Source organism: Nerophis lumbriciformis, linkage group LG32, assembly GCF_033978685.3.
Source record: "Nerophis lumbriciformis linkage group LG32, RoL_Nlum_v2.1, whole genome shotgun sequence".
Lineage (NCBI taxonomy): Eukaryota > Metazoa > Chordata > Actinopteri > Syngnathiformes > Syngnathidae > Nerophis > Nerophis lumbriciformis.
This window is the reverse complement of record NC_084579.2, coordinates 7,920,533-7,935,417: the sequence shown is the minus strand read 5'-3', so window position 1 is coordinate 7,935,417 and position 14,885 is coordinate 7,920,533. Positions and strand designations below refer to the sequence as shown.

The following is a 14,885-nucleotide window of genomic DNA, read 5'->3' as shown; positions in this document are numbered from 1 at the left end:
TCACATACTGTCACGTCATACGTCACATACGTATACGTCCTCTCCCAGCAGAGAGGTAGCAGAATGGCTAACGTTAGCTGTGATGATAGCGCAGCCGCTAAGGTGCGCGCCTGCTCAAGCGTCCTCTGCGCACGGCAAATCTATGCCACGCACAAAATCAAATAAAAAAATAAGCGCATAACAATTTTCGACACACGGACACGACAGAGAAAACAGTTTTCGTCATCATTGTTCAAATATTGCAAAGTCTGTCGAGACGCTTATCTCCATTCGGTGCCACACGTCCACACCATCAAAATGCTGAGGCAAAAATTTCCACATCAACACCGTATGAAAAAATTAGTGATTTTTTTAGTTGTGATTTCCTTCTCTGCATGAAAGTTTAAAAGTAGCATATATTAATGCAGTATGAAGAAGAATGTTTTAATGTAGACATGCAAGCCTTGAAAGAACATTTTGAAAATCAAGACTACATTTCCTGCAATTGGGTGCATTTCTACCCTATATTTTAACTTTAGATGTATTCTCATATCAAACTCTTTTGGCTGTCTTTTTGACACTTACATCCGGCGCCCCCCTCCACACCCTGGATTATAAATAATGTAAATAATTCAATGTGATTATCTTGTGTGATGACTGTATTATGATGATAGTATATATCTGATAGTATATATCTGTATCATGAATCAATTTAAGTGGACCCCGACTTAAACAAGTTGAAAAACTTATTGGGGTGTTACCATTTAGTGGTCAATTGTACTTCACTGTGCAACCTACTAATAAAAGTATCAATCAATCAATCAAAACACATAGAATCATCATACTGCTGTGATTATATGCATCAAGTGTTCATTCAAGGCTAAGGCAAAATATCGAGATGTATATTGTGTATCGCAATATGGCCTTAAAATATCGCAATATTAAAAAAAGGCCATATCGCCCAGCCCTAGTTTCAATGATGCCATTTCTGTTTGTCATGTATAATTTGGTCTATTTTGTGTTTATCCTTGAATAAACAGGTCAGTTTCTTGTTACCAACCATTGTGTATTATTCAAACTCCCCTAATTTAGCTGGCTAGTTGTTATCAAGAGTACTAAAACCCTTTTCAACATGATTCTGACAACTAAGTAGGCTAAATAACTTTAAACTTTAATACATGCTCGGATAGGCCAGTATCGGTCAGTATCGGTATCGGATCGGAAGTGCAAAAACAATATCTGTATCGGATCGGAAGTGCAAAAACCTGGATCGGGACATCCCTACCTTTATAGTGCGGAAAATACGGTAACATTTAGACTCGGACTACAGTGTTAAACCTACACAAGACTGAATAGAGCTAAAGTAAGCATGAGCCTACCGTATTTTCCGGACCACAGGTCGCACCGGATTAAAAGGCGCACTGCCGACGAGCGGGTCTATTTTCATACAAAAGGCGCACCGGATTATAAGGCGCATTAAAGGGGTCATCATATTTCTCGGGCAGTCTGACTCAATAGGCTAATTATAAAATAGAAATAAATAAAAAAAGTTTCCTTAAAAATGAAAGCTACATGCTTGATCTGTTGGCTTTGCACGAGCCCTCACATGCCAGAGCGGTATATACGGCTCTGTGTCGCCCCCAAGAGGACAGTGGTGCATCGGTCCATCATGCCGGGAGGTTGTCGTTTTAATGAACATGACGTATGCATGAATTATGATACAAACAAACAAGTAAACAATATTAATGAATGTTGTTTCTTGTAAGGAATGATGTATGCATGAATTATGATACAAACAAACAAGTAAACAATAATAATGAATGTTATTTCTTGTAAGGAATGATGTATGCATGGATGATGATGATACAAACCAATGACATTGAATAGTCTACAGAAACACTGCTTCATTTTCTATGCCCTACTCAGTTAATAATAACTGCTGGTTCAATGTTAGGCTTAGGTTTTAGCAGGTTTTCCGTATTTTTTCCTACCGACAGCATTTGGTGACCTCAAACAACAACGCTATGGATTGATTCACACTGGTTTTCGCATATGATGTGGTCCTGATGGCTTCATCTGGCCAGGATCTTCAGCTCTCACTGGATCGGTTTGCAGTCGAGTGTGAAGCGACTGGGATGGGAATCAGCACCTCCAAGTCCGAGTCCATGGTTCTCGCCCGGAGAAAGGTGGAGTGCCATCTCTGGGTTGGGGCGGAGATCTTGCCCCAAGTGGAGGAGTTCAAGTACCTCAGAGTCTTGTTCACGAGTGATGGAAGAGTGGATCGTGAGATCGACAAGCGGATCGGTGCGGCATCTTCAGTAATGCGGACGCTGTATCGATCCGTTGTGGTGAAGAAGGAGCTGAGCCGGAAGGCAAAGCTCTCAATTTACCGGTTGATCTACATTCCCATTCTCACCTATGGTCATGAGCTTTGGGTTATGACCGAAAGGACAAGATCACGGGTACAAGCGGCCGAAATGAGTTTCCTCCGCCGAGTGGCGGGGCTCTCCCTTAGAGATAGGGTGAGAAGCTCTGTCATCCGGGAGGAGCTCAAAGTAAAGCCGCTGCTCCTCCACATCGAGAGGAGCCAGATGAGGTGGTTCGGGCATCTGGTCAGGATGCCACCCGAACGCCTCCCTAGGGAGGTGTTTAGGGCACGTCTGACCGGTAGGAGGCCACGGGGAAGACCCAGGACACGTTGGGAAGACTATGTCTCCCGGCTGGCCCCCAGGAAGAGCTGGACGAAGTAGCTGGGGAGAGTGAAGTCTGGGCTTCCCTGCTTAGGCTGCTGCCCCTGCGACCCGACCTCGGATAGGCGGAAGAAGATGGATGGATGGATGGATGGTTTTCGCATTTTGAAGGGTACTGGAAAAACTGGAAAATTGATCTTGAAAGTCCTTAAAAAGTGCTTGAATTTGGCCATGGAAAAGGTGTACGAAGCCTGCGTATATGCAGTAATAAATAAACTGAACTCAACTGAACAGGAACTCCCTACAGGACTATTATGGCTGGAGGTAGGCTAACTGTCAGGTTCAAACACTGATGACATCTATTAAACAGACAAGAAGCAAGGGATTAAACAGAGACAGAATTAAATTTGGCTCAATGAGGAGAATACAGTGTCCCTCCACGCTCTGACGAAAGATTGTACGCCTCCTCTTTTATTTGGACTTTCCCTGATTACATGGCAACAGCTGTTTCTAAAGGAAGGGGGGTCGTAAACAGCCGTCGCCTTTGGTCACAAAACAGTTCAAAGAAAAGGTGCCTGGAGGGGAGTCAGGTCCTGCTTCCTCTCAGCTTTGTAGATCTCGGGTCAAGACAAATTCTTCCTGTGGATTACAATACATCAAAGAAACCGACACCATCATGTCGCTTCCCATCCTACACAGTGGAGTTTGTTGCGTTTGGACCAGAATCAGAATCAGAATCAGAATCAGCTTTATTGTCATTACGCAAGGTAACGAGATTGAGGCCATTCCATACAGTGCGATGTGTGCATGCTAGAAAAAGAAAAACAATGTGCAAATATATAGAAATATAAAAAATGTAGAAGTGAATGTGAATGAATATATACATGAAAAAACAAAACAAAAACAGGGTGGTTGGTGGAATGGGTTATTGCACCGAAGAGAAGGCAGTTATGAGGGACAATGGGGCAGTCCGTTCAGGATGGTTATGGCCCTGGGGAAGAAGCTGTTCTTTAGCCTGTTTGTTGTTCCTCCCAGGGAATTCAAGTCGCAAGTCGCTCCCAAGCTCTTTACGACACTTAAAGCTGAGTAGAAAAACCACCAGAGACCGAATAGGTATTTTGTAATATATTTGCAAAGCTTTGTAAATATACTGAGACCAGTCCAGCATAGAACATTCAATCGCGCCGCTAAGACGGTCTGCCCCCCTCCCATGAAAAACCCTCTACCCTATCAAGTCTCTCTCTCTCTCCCACCCTCGCAGTCATGTCCCTCCAGCCCAAAACACATGCCCATTGTCCTCCGCACCTGGACATAAGGCTAGATAAGAGAAAGGAGTATCTCTCTTTCTTACATTCCTCACTCAAGGTTAAGCACACAGTATTTGCAGACAACCAAAAGACCACAATTGGAAGAAAAACACTAGCTGTTTTGTAATATGATTATGAAATAAAAAGAAGTAACACTTAAATACGGATATATGTAAATATCTGCCTCCGACAATTTTTACAAGCAATTTTTCTGACACTAACCTCTTTGATTCTCTGCAGATTCGTCTCTCCTCATCTCCGACTTTGAGGCCCCGCAGCCGGCAAACCCTGAGGCGGCCACCGAGGACGAGTTTGACCCCATCCCAGTGACCGGACGCAAGAACTCCCAAGGTGAGCACGCCTGGTTCTCTCTTCCAGTTCTTTGGTGTGCTAAAAACACTTCGGGGATCAGCTGCTGCTCTCACGTCTTCACTTGAGAATGTCTAAAAGCCTTCTCTTTCCCCTCCTTCTCCTTTCCCTCCCGCACCTGTGCCTCTCTTCTCTTACTGCTCGGACCTCCCCTCCTCCCGCCAGTTTCAGGAGGCCACTCTCGCAGTAACAGTGGCGGCTCTGAGTCCGGCCTGCCCAGCTTGGCCCGCTCCCTCCTGCTGGTGGACCAGCTCATCGACTTGTAGGCCGCAAACCCCCCTCCCGTCTCCTCTGTCCTACAGTGGATTAGAGAGCATAGCAGCCATGTCTCCTTCTCCATTCCTTCACCTCTTCATTTCCTCTCATCGTCTTCGACTAATATCAAGCTTCACCTTTTGGCCAAACCATAGAAACATGCTTGTCATGTACAATAGGTACTAGTAGTGTTAATAGGTGGATGTAGTTCATTGTGCACAAGTGAATATGTCGTCCTTTGCCTTCATCAAATTCCCCCTCCCCCCTTGATTTATTTGCACATTTTTAGGTCTGAATTGAAGGTGAAGTTGACATTTCTCAAAACGGCACACATATCTAGTGCAACATTTTTGTTGAATCATTTCCATCAAATGCAGTTCCCCCCCTCCGCCAGACTTCTTTTAATCACAAAGCAATAAAGTCTTCTGTTATCTGCTAATAACAAAATAGATCGATTCTTACTCACATTTGCCTTGTTTCGCACCTTAGCGTGTCCCCCCAAAAAAGACATCCCACTCTTGACAATATTGGAAATAAATGAGCTAAGTTAGTTAGCCATACTTGCCAACCTTGAGACCTCCGATTTCGTCGGGCGGGGGGCGTGGTTAAGATATATATATATATATATATATAAATAAAATAAATACTTGAATTTCAGTGTTCATTTATTTACACATATACACACACATAACACTCATCTACTCATTGTTGAGTTAAGGGTTGAATTATCCCTCCTTGTTCTATTCTCTGTCACTATTTCAGAACACACACATTATAAAATCAATAAGAAAACGGGAGCTCTAATTTGGGAGCCTGAATTAGGATCAGAAGCTCCTATATAAACATTGCGTACTCACGTCGCCATTTTGTATTGATTACTGCAGCTGTGCACTGGATTCGTTCACAAATGCAAATACAACTACAACTCACAAACACTTTAGAGTTAGGCTCCACCATCAGAATGTGTACTTAAACTTATAAAGATCACATGGATATTATTCAGTGAGTTGATTCACCAAAACTAACCTGTTATACAGGAGGGAAAAAGCACACAGGACGTTTCAATTGTTTACAGACTGGTCGCTCTCATCAGAATGACAAGACACTTCCGGTCTGCAGGTGATTGCATTCAATTGGGAAGAAACGCCCTACTGCCCCCTACAGACCAATGTGAATACTGATAAATGTGTAATGACAGCTCCAAAAACGAATTCAAACCACAAAATAAACTAAATAAATCAACACAAAAATGTGACACATTATGGCGTGGCCTCCAGCTCCGCCTGAAATTCGGGAGATTTTCGGGAGGAAATTTGTCCCGGGAGGTTTTCGGGAGAGGCGCTGAATTTCGGGAGTCTCCCGGAAAATCCGGGAGGGTTGGCAAGTATGTAGTTAGCCACATATCCTGCTTTTGCTAAGTTACGGTGAGGGGGGGAAAAAAAGCATTTTTCTGGTGCCAATAAAATGAAACAAATCTACTTTACGACACCAAAACAAAGTCCACGCGTTTCTACGATCTTTAAGAATTTGAGGTTATGTAATGTAAGCAATAGTGCTGACAGTAGCAGTGTGCCATATCAATTAGGACCGAGCATGAAATTGACCAAGTCTTTTCTGCCTGTGCACTTATAGAACAATAGATATTAAATAGCATTTCATATTATTTGATAATATTCGGGATATTTTTATTCGGCAATTCATTGTGAGAATTTAGTAGGAAAGCATACAAATGATTTTTTTTAAGTGGATATTTTGTCAACAAAAAGTGCTAAAAAGTATATATTTTTTCTTAAAAATGCCAAATCTGACAATAATTCCCAAGATGTTGATTTACAGTGTGTAGCACCGAGTATTATATTCCTTTTATTTTCACTCAATTGCAGCGAATAATTGGTTAAAACTTTATTACATACAGTGCAGGCCTTCTCCTCATTCAATGCGTTTTCTTTATTTTCATGACTATTTACATTGTAGATTGTCACTGAAGGCATCAAAACTATGAATGAACACATGTGGAGTTATGTACTTTAAGGTGAAATAACTTGACAACATGTTTTATATTCTAGTTTCTTCAAAATAGCCACCTTTTGATCTGATTACTGCTTTGCACACTCTTGGCATTCTCTGGATGAGCTCCAAGCACACCTGTGAAGTGAAAACCATTTCAGGTGACTACCTCTTGACGCTTGAAGATTGCATGCCTCCTTCTTTTATTTTGGCTTTCTTCCCCTACCTGACCACAGCTGCTTCCAGAGGGAAGTGGGTCGTAAACAACATTGCCTTTGGTTACCGAACAGTTCAAAAGAAGAGGTCGTAGAATAGTTCAAAAAGAGTTCCATAAAATAGTTCAAAGAGAGTTCGTAAAATACTTCAAAAAGAGTTCGTCTGGAAATTGGGCAGATCCTGCCATCTATCCGCTTTGAAGTCACAGTGGAGTTTTACGAGCCTTCCTCCTGGTAGGCCCCAAAGACAGCTCCCGTCCCCCTGCCAGGAACTCAATGTAATACAAAGCTTTTGTGATAATTTAGAAACAATTATTCCAACAAAAACTTGCAGCTCAATCAACAGAATTTTAAAGTAAAAAACCGTAGTAGTTTTTTTTCAATTTACAGTAATATGCTGTAAAGAACAACGTAACATTTATTGTCATTTTCATTAATATGATGGGTACTTTGCTGTAAAACATTTCAGGTGACTACCTCTTGAAGCTCATGGAGAGAATGCCAAGAGTGTGCAAAGCAGTAATCAGAGCAAAGGGTGGCTAATTTGAAGAAACTACAGGGTTTTCCGCAGCGCTTTGTTGTTAAGGCGGCCGCCTTAACAACAAAGAGCCACCGCCTAAACTAAAGTCTTAAAAAAACAAAAACGCTTATTTAAATTAAGTCATTAATTTGACTTAGTCATTATTTTGTATTAGTAAGTCAATATTTACTAAGTCAAAATAACTTCACAGGTGTGCTTGGAGCAGGTAACTAGGACTGTTTTGTTTTTACTTTATGGGAAAAATATCGAGATATATATCGTATATCATACTAAGTCATTATTTTGTATTAGTAAGTCAATATTTACTAAGTCAAAATAATGACTAAGTCAAATTAATGACTTAATTTAAATAAGCGTTTTTGTTTTTTTAAGACTTTAGTTTAGGCGGTGGCTCTTTGTTGTTAAGGCGGCCGCCTTAACAACAAAGCGCTGCGGGAAACCCTGTAGTTTCTTCAAAATAGCCACCCTTTGCTCTGATTACTGCTTTGCACACTCTTGGCATTCTCTCGATGAGCTTCAAGAGGTAGTCACCTGAAATGGTTTTCACTTCACAGGTGTGCTTGGAGCAGGTAACTAGGACTGTTTTGTTTTTACTTTATGGGAAAAATATCGAGATATATATCGTACTTAGTCATTATTTTGTATTAGTAAGTCAATATTTACTAAGTCAAAATAATGACTAAGTACGATATACGATATATATCTCGATATTTTTCCCATAAAGTAAAAACAAAACAGTCCTAGTTACCTGAGATACTAAGTATGTCATTATTTTGACTTAGTAAATATTGACTTACTAAGACAAAATAATGACATACTTAGTATCTCAGGTAACTAGTTAGTCATTATTTTGACTTAGTAAATATTGACTTACTAAGACAAAATAATGACATACTTAGTATCTCAGGTAACTAGGACTGTTGTGTTTTTACTTTACGGGATGGTTATACGAAGTGTATGGTTATACTAAGTATGTCAATATTTTGACTTAGTAAATATTGACTTACTAACACAAAATAATGACATACTTAGTATCTCAGGTAAATAGGACTGTTGTGTTTTTACTTTACAGGAAAAATATTGAGATATATATCATATATTGCCATTCAGCATACTGAGCGGAAAACACAACCAAAAATTGTAGGCTTCTTCACGCGACGAAGCCGGCCTACTTCACCACAGTCTGTAGTCTCTTGCCCCCCCCACCCCCCACCCCCCACCCCCAAGGCAGCGATGACATGGAGACGTGATGGTGGCGACAGGCCAAATTACACTGATCCTTACACCCACCCAGCCCCTTCCCCCTATTTTTTGTTAAGCACATAACTCCACATGTGTTCATTCATAGTTCTGATGCCTTCAGTGACAATTTGCAAAGTAAATAGTCATGAAAATAAAGAAAACACATTGAATGAGGAGAAGGTGTGTCCAAACTTTTGGCCTGAACTGTATATTGTCTTTATTATAATTTGATTTGGTTAAGAAACAAAGCATTGATTTTCTGCACTGGGTTGATTTATTGATAATAATCCGTGCTGTGCATCATAATACTCAGCTACTGTATTTAAACACTGATGTGATATTTTTACCACTAGGTGGCGCTACTACAGTACCTGTATGGAATATCAGAACATTTTCATAAGGACAAACCTATCTCGATGTCAGGAGGGATACATAGTGGTCGTTTTTTTGTACAGAATGCTACTAAATTCTCACATTCCATTTCCTCCATTCCCATTTGCCTGAAGCCAATCCACACATTCCATCCTCCCCAACAGTGTAAATATCGTCTCTAAGCTCCTCCCCCCGTGTACATAATGACATCACCTGTCATATAGCTTTACTTGTGGATATTATACATATATGATAAATATATATATGACTTTGTTTCCTTGTCCATACATGTTAATAATGGATAGAGTGTTAGAGAATGAATGTAAGAAATGAATATTAGTCTAGACGACGTATATCCATCAGAAATTGGAAGATAATATGAATATTGCATTCCTCTTTGTTGAATTGTGTGTTGGGATGAGTCACTTTTGTTGTGGTGGAGAACCTCGCCTACTGCGTGCATCTTGAAAGGTGATTGGATTGAGTTGGAAGGTGCTGAGGGAACATTTGCCCTGACAATGTGTGTACTGTGTCACGTCAGAGCCATTCTCATAGTAATCCTTCTTTCTATTGTTTGGATATCTCAAAGAACAAGTACTTTAGATACTAATTAATTCACTTTATTTGCTGTAATGGAGGTGATTACCAGTACCTTAGTGGAGCGGCTCCACACGGTGTATAGAGACTAGGGGTGGAAAGTTTCCGGTAAATTTCCGGGAATTTACCACGGGAAGTTAAGCTCGGGAAGTTTGGAAATATTGACCATTTTGGGATTATTCAAAGTTGGACACCGTCCATAGGAATTAATGGGAATATATGGGAATTAATGGGAATTAATGGAAATATATGGGAATTAATGGGAATATATGGGAGTTAATGGGAATATATGGGAATTAATTTGAATATATGGGAATTAATGGGAATATATGGGAATTAATGGGAATATATGGGAATTAATGGGAATATATGGGAATATATAAGAATTAATGGGAATATATGGGAATTAATGGGAATTAATTTGAATATATGGGAATTAATGGGAATATATGGGAATTAATGGGAATATATGGGAATATATAAGAATTAATGGGAATATATGGGAATTAATGGGAATTAATGGGAATATGTGGGAATTAATGGTAATATATGGGAATTAATGGGAATATATGGGAATTAATGGGAATATATGGGAATTAATGGTAATATATGGGAATTAATGGGAATATATGGGAATATGTGGGAATTAATGGGAATATATGGGAATTAATGGGAATATATGGGAATTAATGGGAATATGTGGGAATATATGGGAATTAATGGGAATATGTGGGAATTAATGGGAATTAATGGGAATATATGGGAATTAATGGGAATTAATGGGAATATGTGGGAATATATGGGAATTAATGGGAATTAATGGGAATATATGGGAATTAATGGGAATATATGGGAATTAATGGGAATATATGGGAATTAATGGGAATATGTGGGAATTAATGGGAATATATGGGAATTAATGGGAATATATGGGAATATATGGGAATTAATAGGAATATATGGGAATTAATGGGAATATATGGGAATTAATGGGAATATGTGGGAATATATGGGAATTAATGGGAATATGTGGGAATTAATGGGAATATATGGGAATTAATGGGAATATATGGGAATTAATGGGAATATGTGGGAATATATGGGAATTAATGGGAATTAATGGGAATATATGGGAATATAGGAATAAATGGAAATACATGGGAATACATGGGAATATATGGGAATTAATAGGAATATATGGGAATATATGGGAATTACTGGGAATATATGGGAATTAATGGGAATATGTGGGAATATATGGGAATTAATGGGAATATGTGGGAATTAATGGGAATATATGGGAATTAATGGGAATATGTGGGAATATATGGGAATTAATGGGAATATATGGGAATTAATGGGAATATATGGGAATTAATGGGAATATATGGGAATTAATGGGAATAAATGAGAATATATGGGAATTAATAGGAATATATGGGAATTACTGGGAATATATGGGAATTAATGGGGAATTACAATAATGATATATTATTGTCTATATGCTGCTGCATCTTTGTGGCATTTCTGTCGTAGCTCTTAGCACAGTATTTGCAAATGTTCACAGCCTTGTGTGTAGCATGCTGGGAATTATCTGGGCAGGTGATGGAAGAATGCACTGCACATGTGATGGAGGAATGCACAGTGCAGGGTTGAAATTCAACTGAATTTGCATTAAATCAGATTGTTTTAAATAATAATCATGCTGCGAGATCTAGCATGTTGCATTCAATGTTTATTCCCATTAATTCCCATGGAAAGTTTCCAACTTTGCAACCCTAATAGAGACACTTGATTAGTGGCGAGCTTGTTAGCTGGTGGATTTAAAATAAGTGTTGTCAATGGCCATCACAAAAGCCCTACGGTTAATGTGTGAATCACTTTGGTTATAAAATGTCTTCTCCAATGACTTAAAAGGCATGAAAAAAGGAACATCATTGGTACACTATATTGTCAAAAGTATTTGGCCACCTGCCTTGACTCACATATGAACTTGGAGTGCCATCCCATTCCTAACCCATAGGGTTCAATATGCTATTACAGCTTCAACTCTTCTGGGAAGGCCGTCCACAAGGTTGCGGAGTGTGTTTATAGGAATTTTCCACCATTCTTCCCAAAAGCGCATCGGTGAGGTCACACGCTGATGTTGGTGGAGAAGGCCTGGCTCTCAGTCTCCGTTCTAATTCATCCCAAAAGGTGTTCTATCGGGTTCAGGTCAGGACTCTGTGCAGGCCAGTCAAGTTCATCCACACCAGACTCTTGTCATTCATATCTTTTATGGACCTTGCTTTGTGCAATGGTGCATAGTCATGTTGGAAGAGGAAGGGTGCTCGCTCCAAACTGTTCCCACAAGGTTGGGAGCGTGGAATTGTCCAAAATATTTTGGTGTCCTGGAGCATTCAAAGTGGATTTCACTGGAACTAACTCCTCAAAAAGCATAATTCCTCCTCCACCAAATTTCACACTCGGCACAATGCCGTTCTGAAATGTAGCGTTTTCCTGGCAACCTCCAAACCCAGACTGGTCCATCAATCAATCAATCAATGTTTATTTATATAGCCCTAAATCACAAGTGTCTCAAAGGGCTGCACAAGCCACAACGACATCCTCGGTACAAAGCCCACATAAGGGCAAGGAAAAACTCACCCCAGTGGGACGTCGATTGTGAATGGCTATGAGAAACCATCAGATTGCCAGATGGAAAAGTGTGATTCATCAGTCCAGAGGAGGAGTCTCCACTGTTCTAGAGTCCAGTGGCGACGTGCTTTACACCACTGCATCCGACGCTTTGCATTGGACTTGGTGATGTATGGCTTAGACACGGCTGCACGGCCATGGAAGCCCATTCCGTGAAGCTCTCTGCGTACTGCACGTGGGCTAAATGGAAGGTCACATGAAGTTTGGAGCTCTGATTGTGCAGAAAGTCTTTGCACTATGCTGACCCCTCTCTGTCAGTTCACGTGGCCTACCACTTGGTTGCTGTTGTTCCCAAAACTCTTCACTTTTCTTATCATAAAGTTGATTTTGGAATATTTAGGAGCGAGGGGATTTCACGACTGTATTTGTTGCACAGGTGGCTGGAAATCACTGAGAGCGGCCCATTCTTTCACAAATGTTTGTAGAAACAGTCTCCGTGCCTAAGTGCTTGATTGCACACACCTGTGATTAGGACACCTGATTCTCATCATTTGGATGGGTGGCCAAATACTTTTGGACAATGACGAGGTGTGACAGATTATTGTGTCGTTTTTTGGGGGGGTGAAATGTGCCTCCAGCACTATTTTGGGTGAGGTGAAAGGACGCTGGCAGATGTCCTCTGTGTGACAAGAAGGACCAGACTTGTGTGTGTCGTTGTGGCTCAGGCTTTGTAAAAGCTGCTTGGTTGTAGATGTTTGTGCGTGCGAGTGGCCCCCTCCCTCGTGTCGTCGTTTGGCCCCGCAAAAAGAAAGAAAAGCACAGCGTCCTCTCAGGGTGGGGAAAGTTACTCTTGAGAATCTTTGTTGCCTCGCTTGCTCCGCTCGTCAAGCAGGGGAGGGAATGTGTGAGCAGTGAACAATCAGCAATATCAACCTCCTTCTGTTGCATGTAGGAGACTTTGTAGCCTCCTGTCCTTTGTTCTTCTCGTGCTACTTTTACTCTTACAGTGCAGTCTATGCAACTTTACTGCACGTGCAGCAGAAAGTCCTCCGTCTTTGTCCTGGTGTTCATGGCCCAAACCTGCCTGCTGATCTTGTGCTCCTAATAGTTTTATCACTTCATTCTACAAAGGATGGCAAAATAAAAGACAAATGTGAACGTCAGCGTGTCGACTTGCTTGATTGGACAAAATACATGTTGATATTGTGTGTGTGTGTGTGTGTGTGTGTGTGTGTGTGTGTGTGTGTGTGTGTGTGTGTGTGTGTGTTCATACTTGCCAACCCTCCCGGATTTTCCGGGAGACTCCCGAAATTCAGCACCTCTCCCGAAAACCTCCCGGGACAAATTTTCTGTTTTTATATTGTTTTACTTTCTTTTTTATTCAAGAAAATGTTTTTAATTTATTTATCTTATTTTATCTTATAAAGATGTTTTTTAAAGTACCTTATCTTCACCATACCTGGTTGTCCAAATTAGGCATAATGTGTTTAATTCCACGACTGTGTCAAGACTTGGTCCTGGGTGTTTGCTTTTCCGGGATGCAACGGAAAGTTGGCTCGGGCAAGACGGGAATGTAAGTACATCATTTATTTTATAATTACTAAAACAAAAAGAAGTAAACAAAAAGGCGCGCACAATGGCGGAGAACAAACTATGAAACCAAAAAGACTATAAACATGGAACAAAAACTTACTGTAAGCTGTAAGTTTTTGCTGTCATCCAGCATTCTGTTTTTGTTTACTTTGTAGCCAGTTCAGTTTTACTTTTGTTTTACTTAGCCATCCCTATGCTTCAGTGCCTTTTCCTAGCGGGACTTGCCTTTTGTTCATTTTTGGTTTAAGCGTTACATACCTTTTTACATACCAAAAAAAGGTTGAAAAACACCTCACTAGACAACGGCACAGGAAACTACTGTAGTAAGGAATGAAACCAAAGATCAAAACCTTTTTTTTAGGGCTATAGGATTTTTTGACCTATAAATAAGCCCGCAGCATTTCCACACACAACCAGTCACACCATCTTTTTGAGCCTTAAATCCGTCTCCGCTCTACACGCTGTAAGTTTTTGCTGTCGTCCAGCATTCTGTTTTTGTTTACTTTGTAGCCAGTTCAGTTTTACTTTTGTTTTGCATAGCCATCCCTATGCTTCAGTGCCTTTTCCTAGCGGGACTTGCCTTTTGTTCATTTTTGGTTTAAGCGTTACATTCCTTTTTACATACCAAAAAAGGTTGAAAAACGCTGCACTAGACAACGGCACATTATTACAATTATTGATTTGCAAAAAAATATTGTTTTGGACCAATTAGGTGAAGTTGCATAATTACCCACGGCAAACCAGACAATATCTCACTAGTGTGCCGCGGCACAGTGGTTGAAAGACACTGATATAGAACAGCCACATATAATAACAATAATGAACATACTCATTGTCATCTTATGTAACTTGTTTTATATAATATTTATATTTGCAGGGGGATGTTTTTTTGTTATTTAGACTAAGTTGTCATTCTGTTATAAATTCTATGAATTAGTACCATGACATTATTTTGAGGATTGTTTACACTTTACACTATTTTTGGTTTAAGCATTAGACGGTTCTAAAATTAGTACCATGACATTATTTTGAGGATTGTTTACACTTTGTCCAACGGGCTAATTAATGCATTAATGAACAT

At 40.2% G+C, this 14,885-nt stretch overlaps 1 protein-coding gene across 5 annotated transcripts in view; it reads left to right on the top strand.

Annotated features, from left to right (window-relative positions):
• The window catches only part of LOC133574577 (AP2-associated protein kinase 1-like), a 61,229-nt gene that overhangs the window by 45,332 nt on the left and 1,012 nt on the right, over positions 1 to 14,885 (top strand). For 4 of the 5 annotated variants that reach the window (XM_061926756.2, XM_061926753.2, XM_061926752.2 and 1 more), the window contains exon 19: positions 4,217 to 4,327. In XM_061926756.2, coding sequence (XP_061782740.1) covers positions 4,217 to 4,327 — 111 coding nt within the window. Of the gene's footprint in view, positions 1 to 4,216; positions 4,328 to 4,510; positions 5,201 to 14,885 lie in introns of those variants that run through there. The other variant, XM_061926755.1, reaches the window with a different exon arrangement.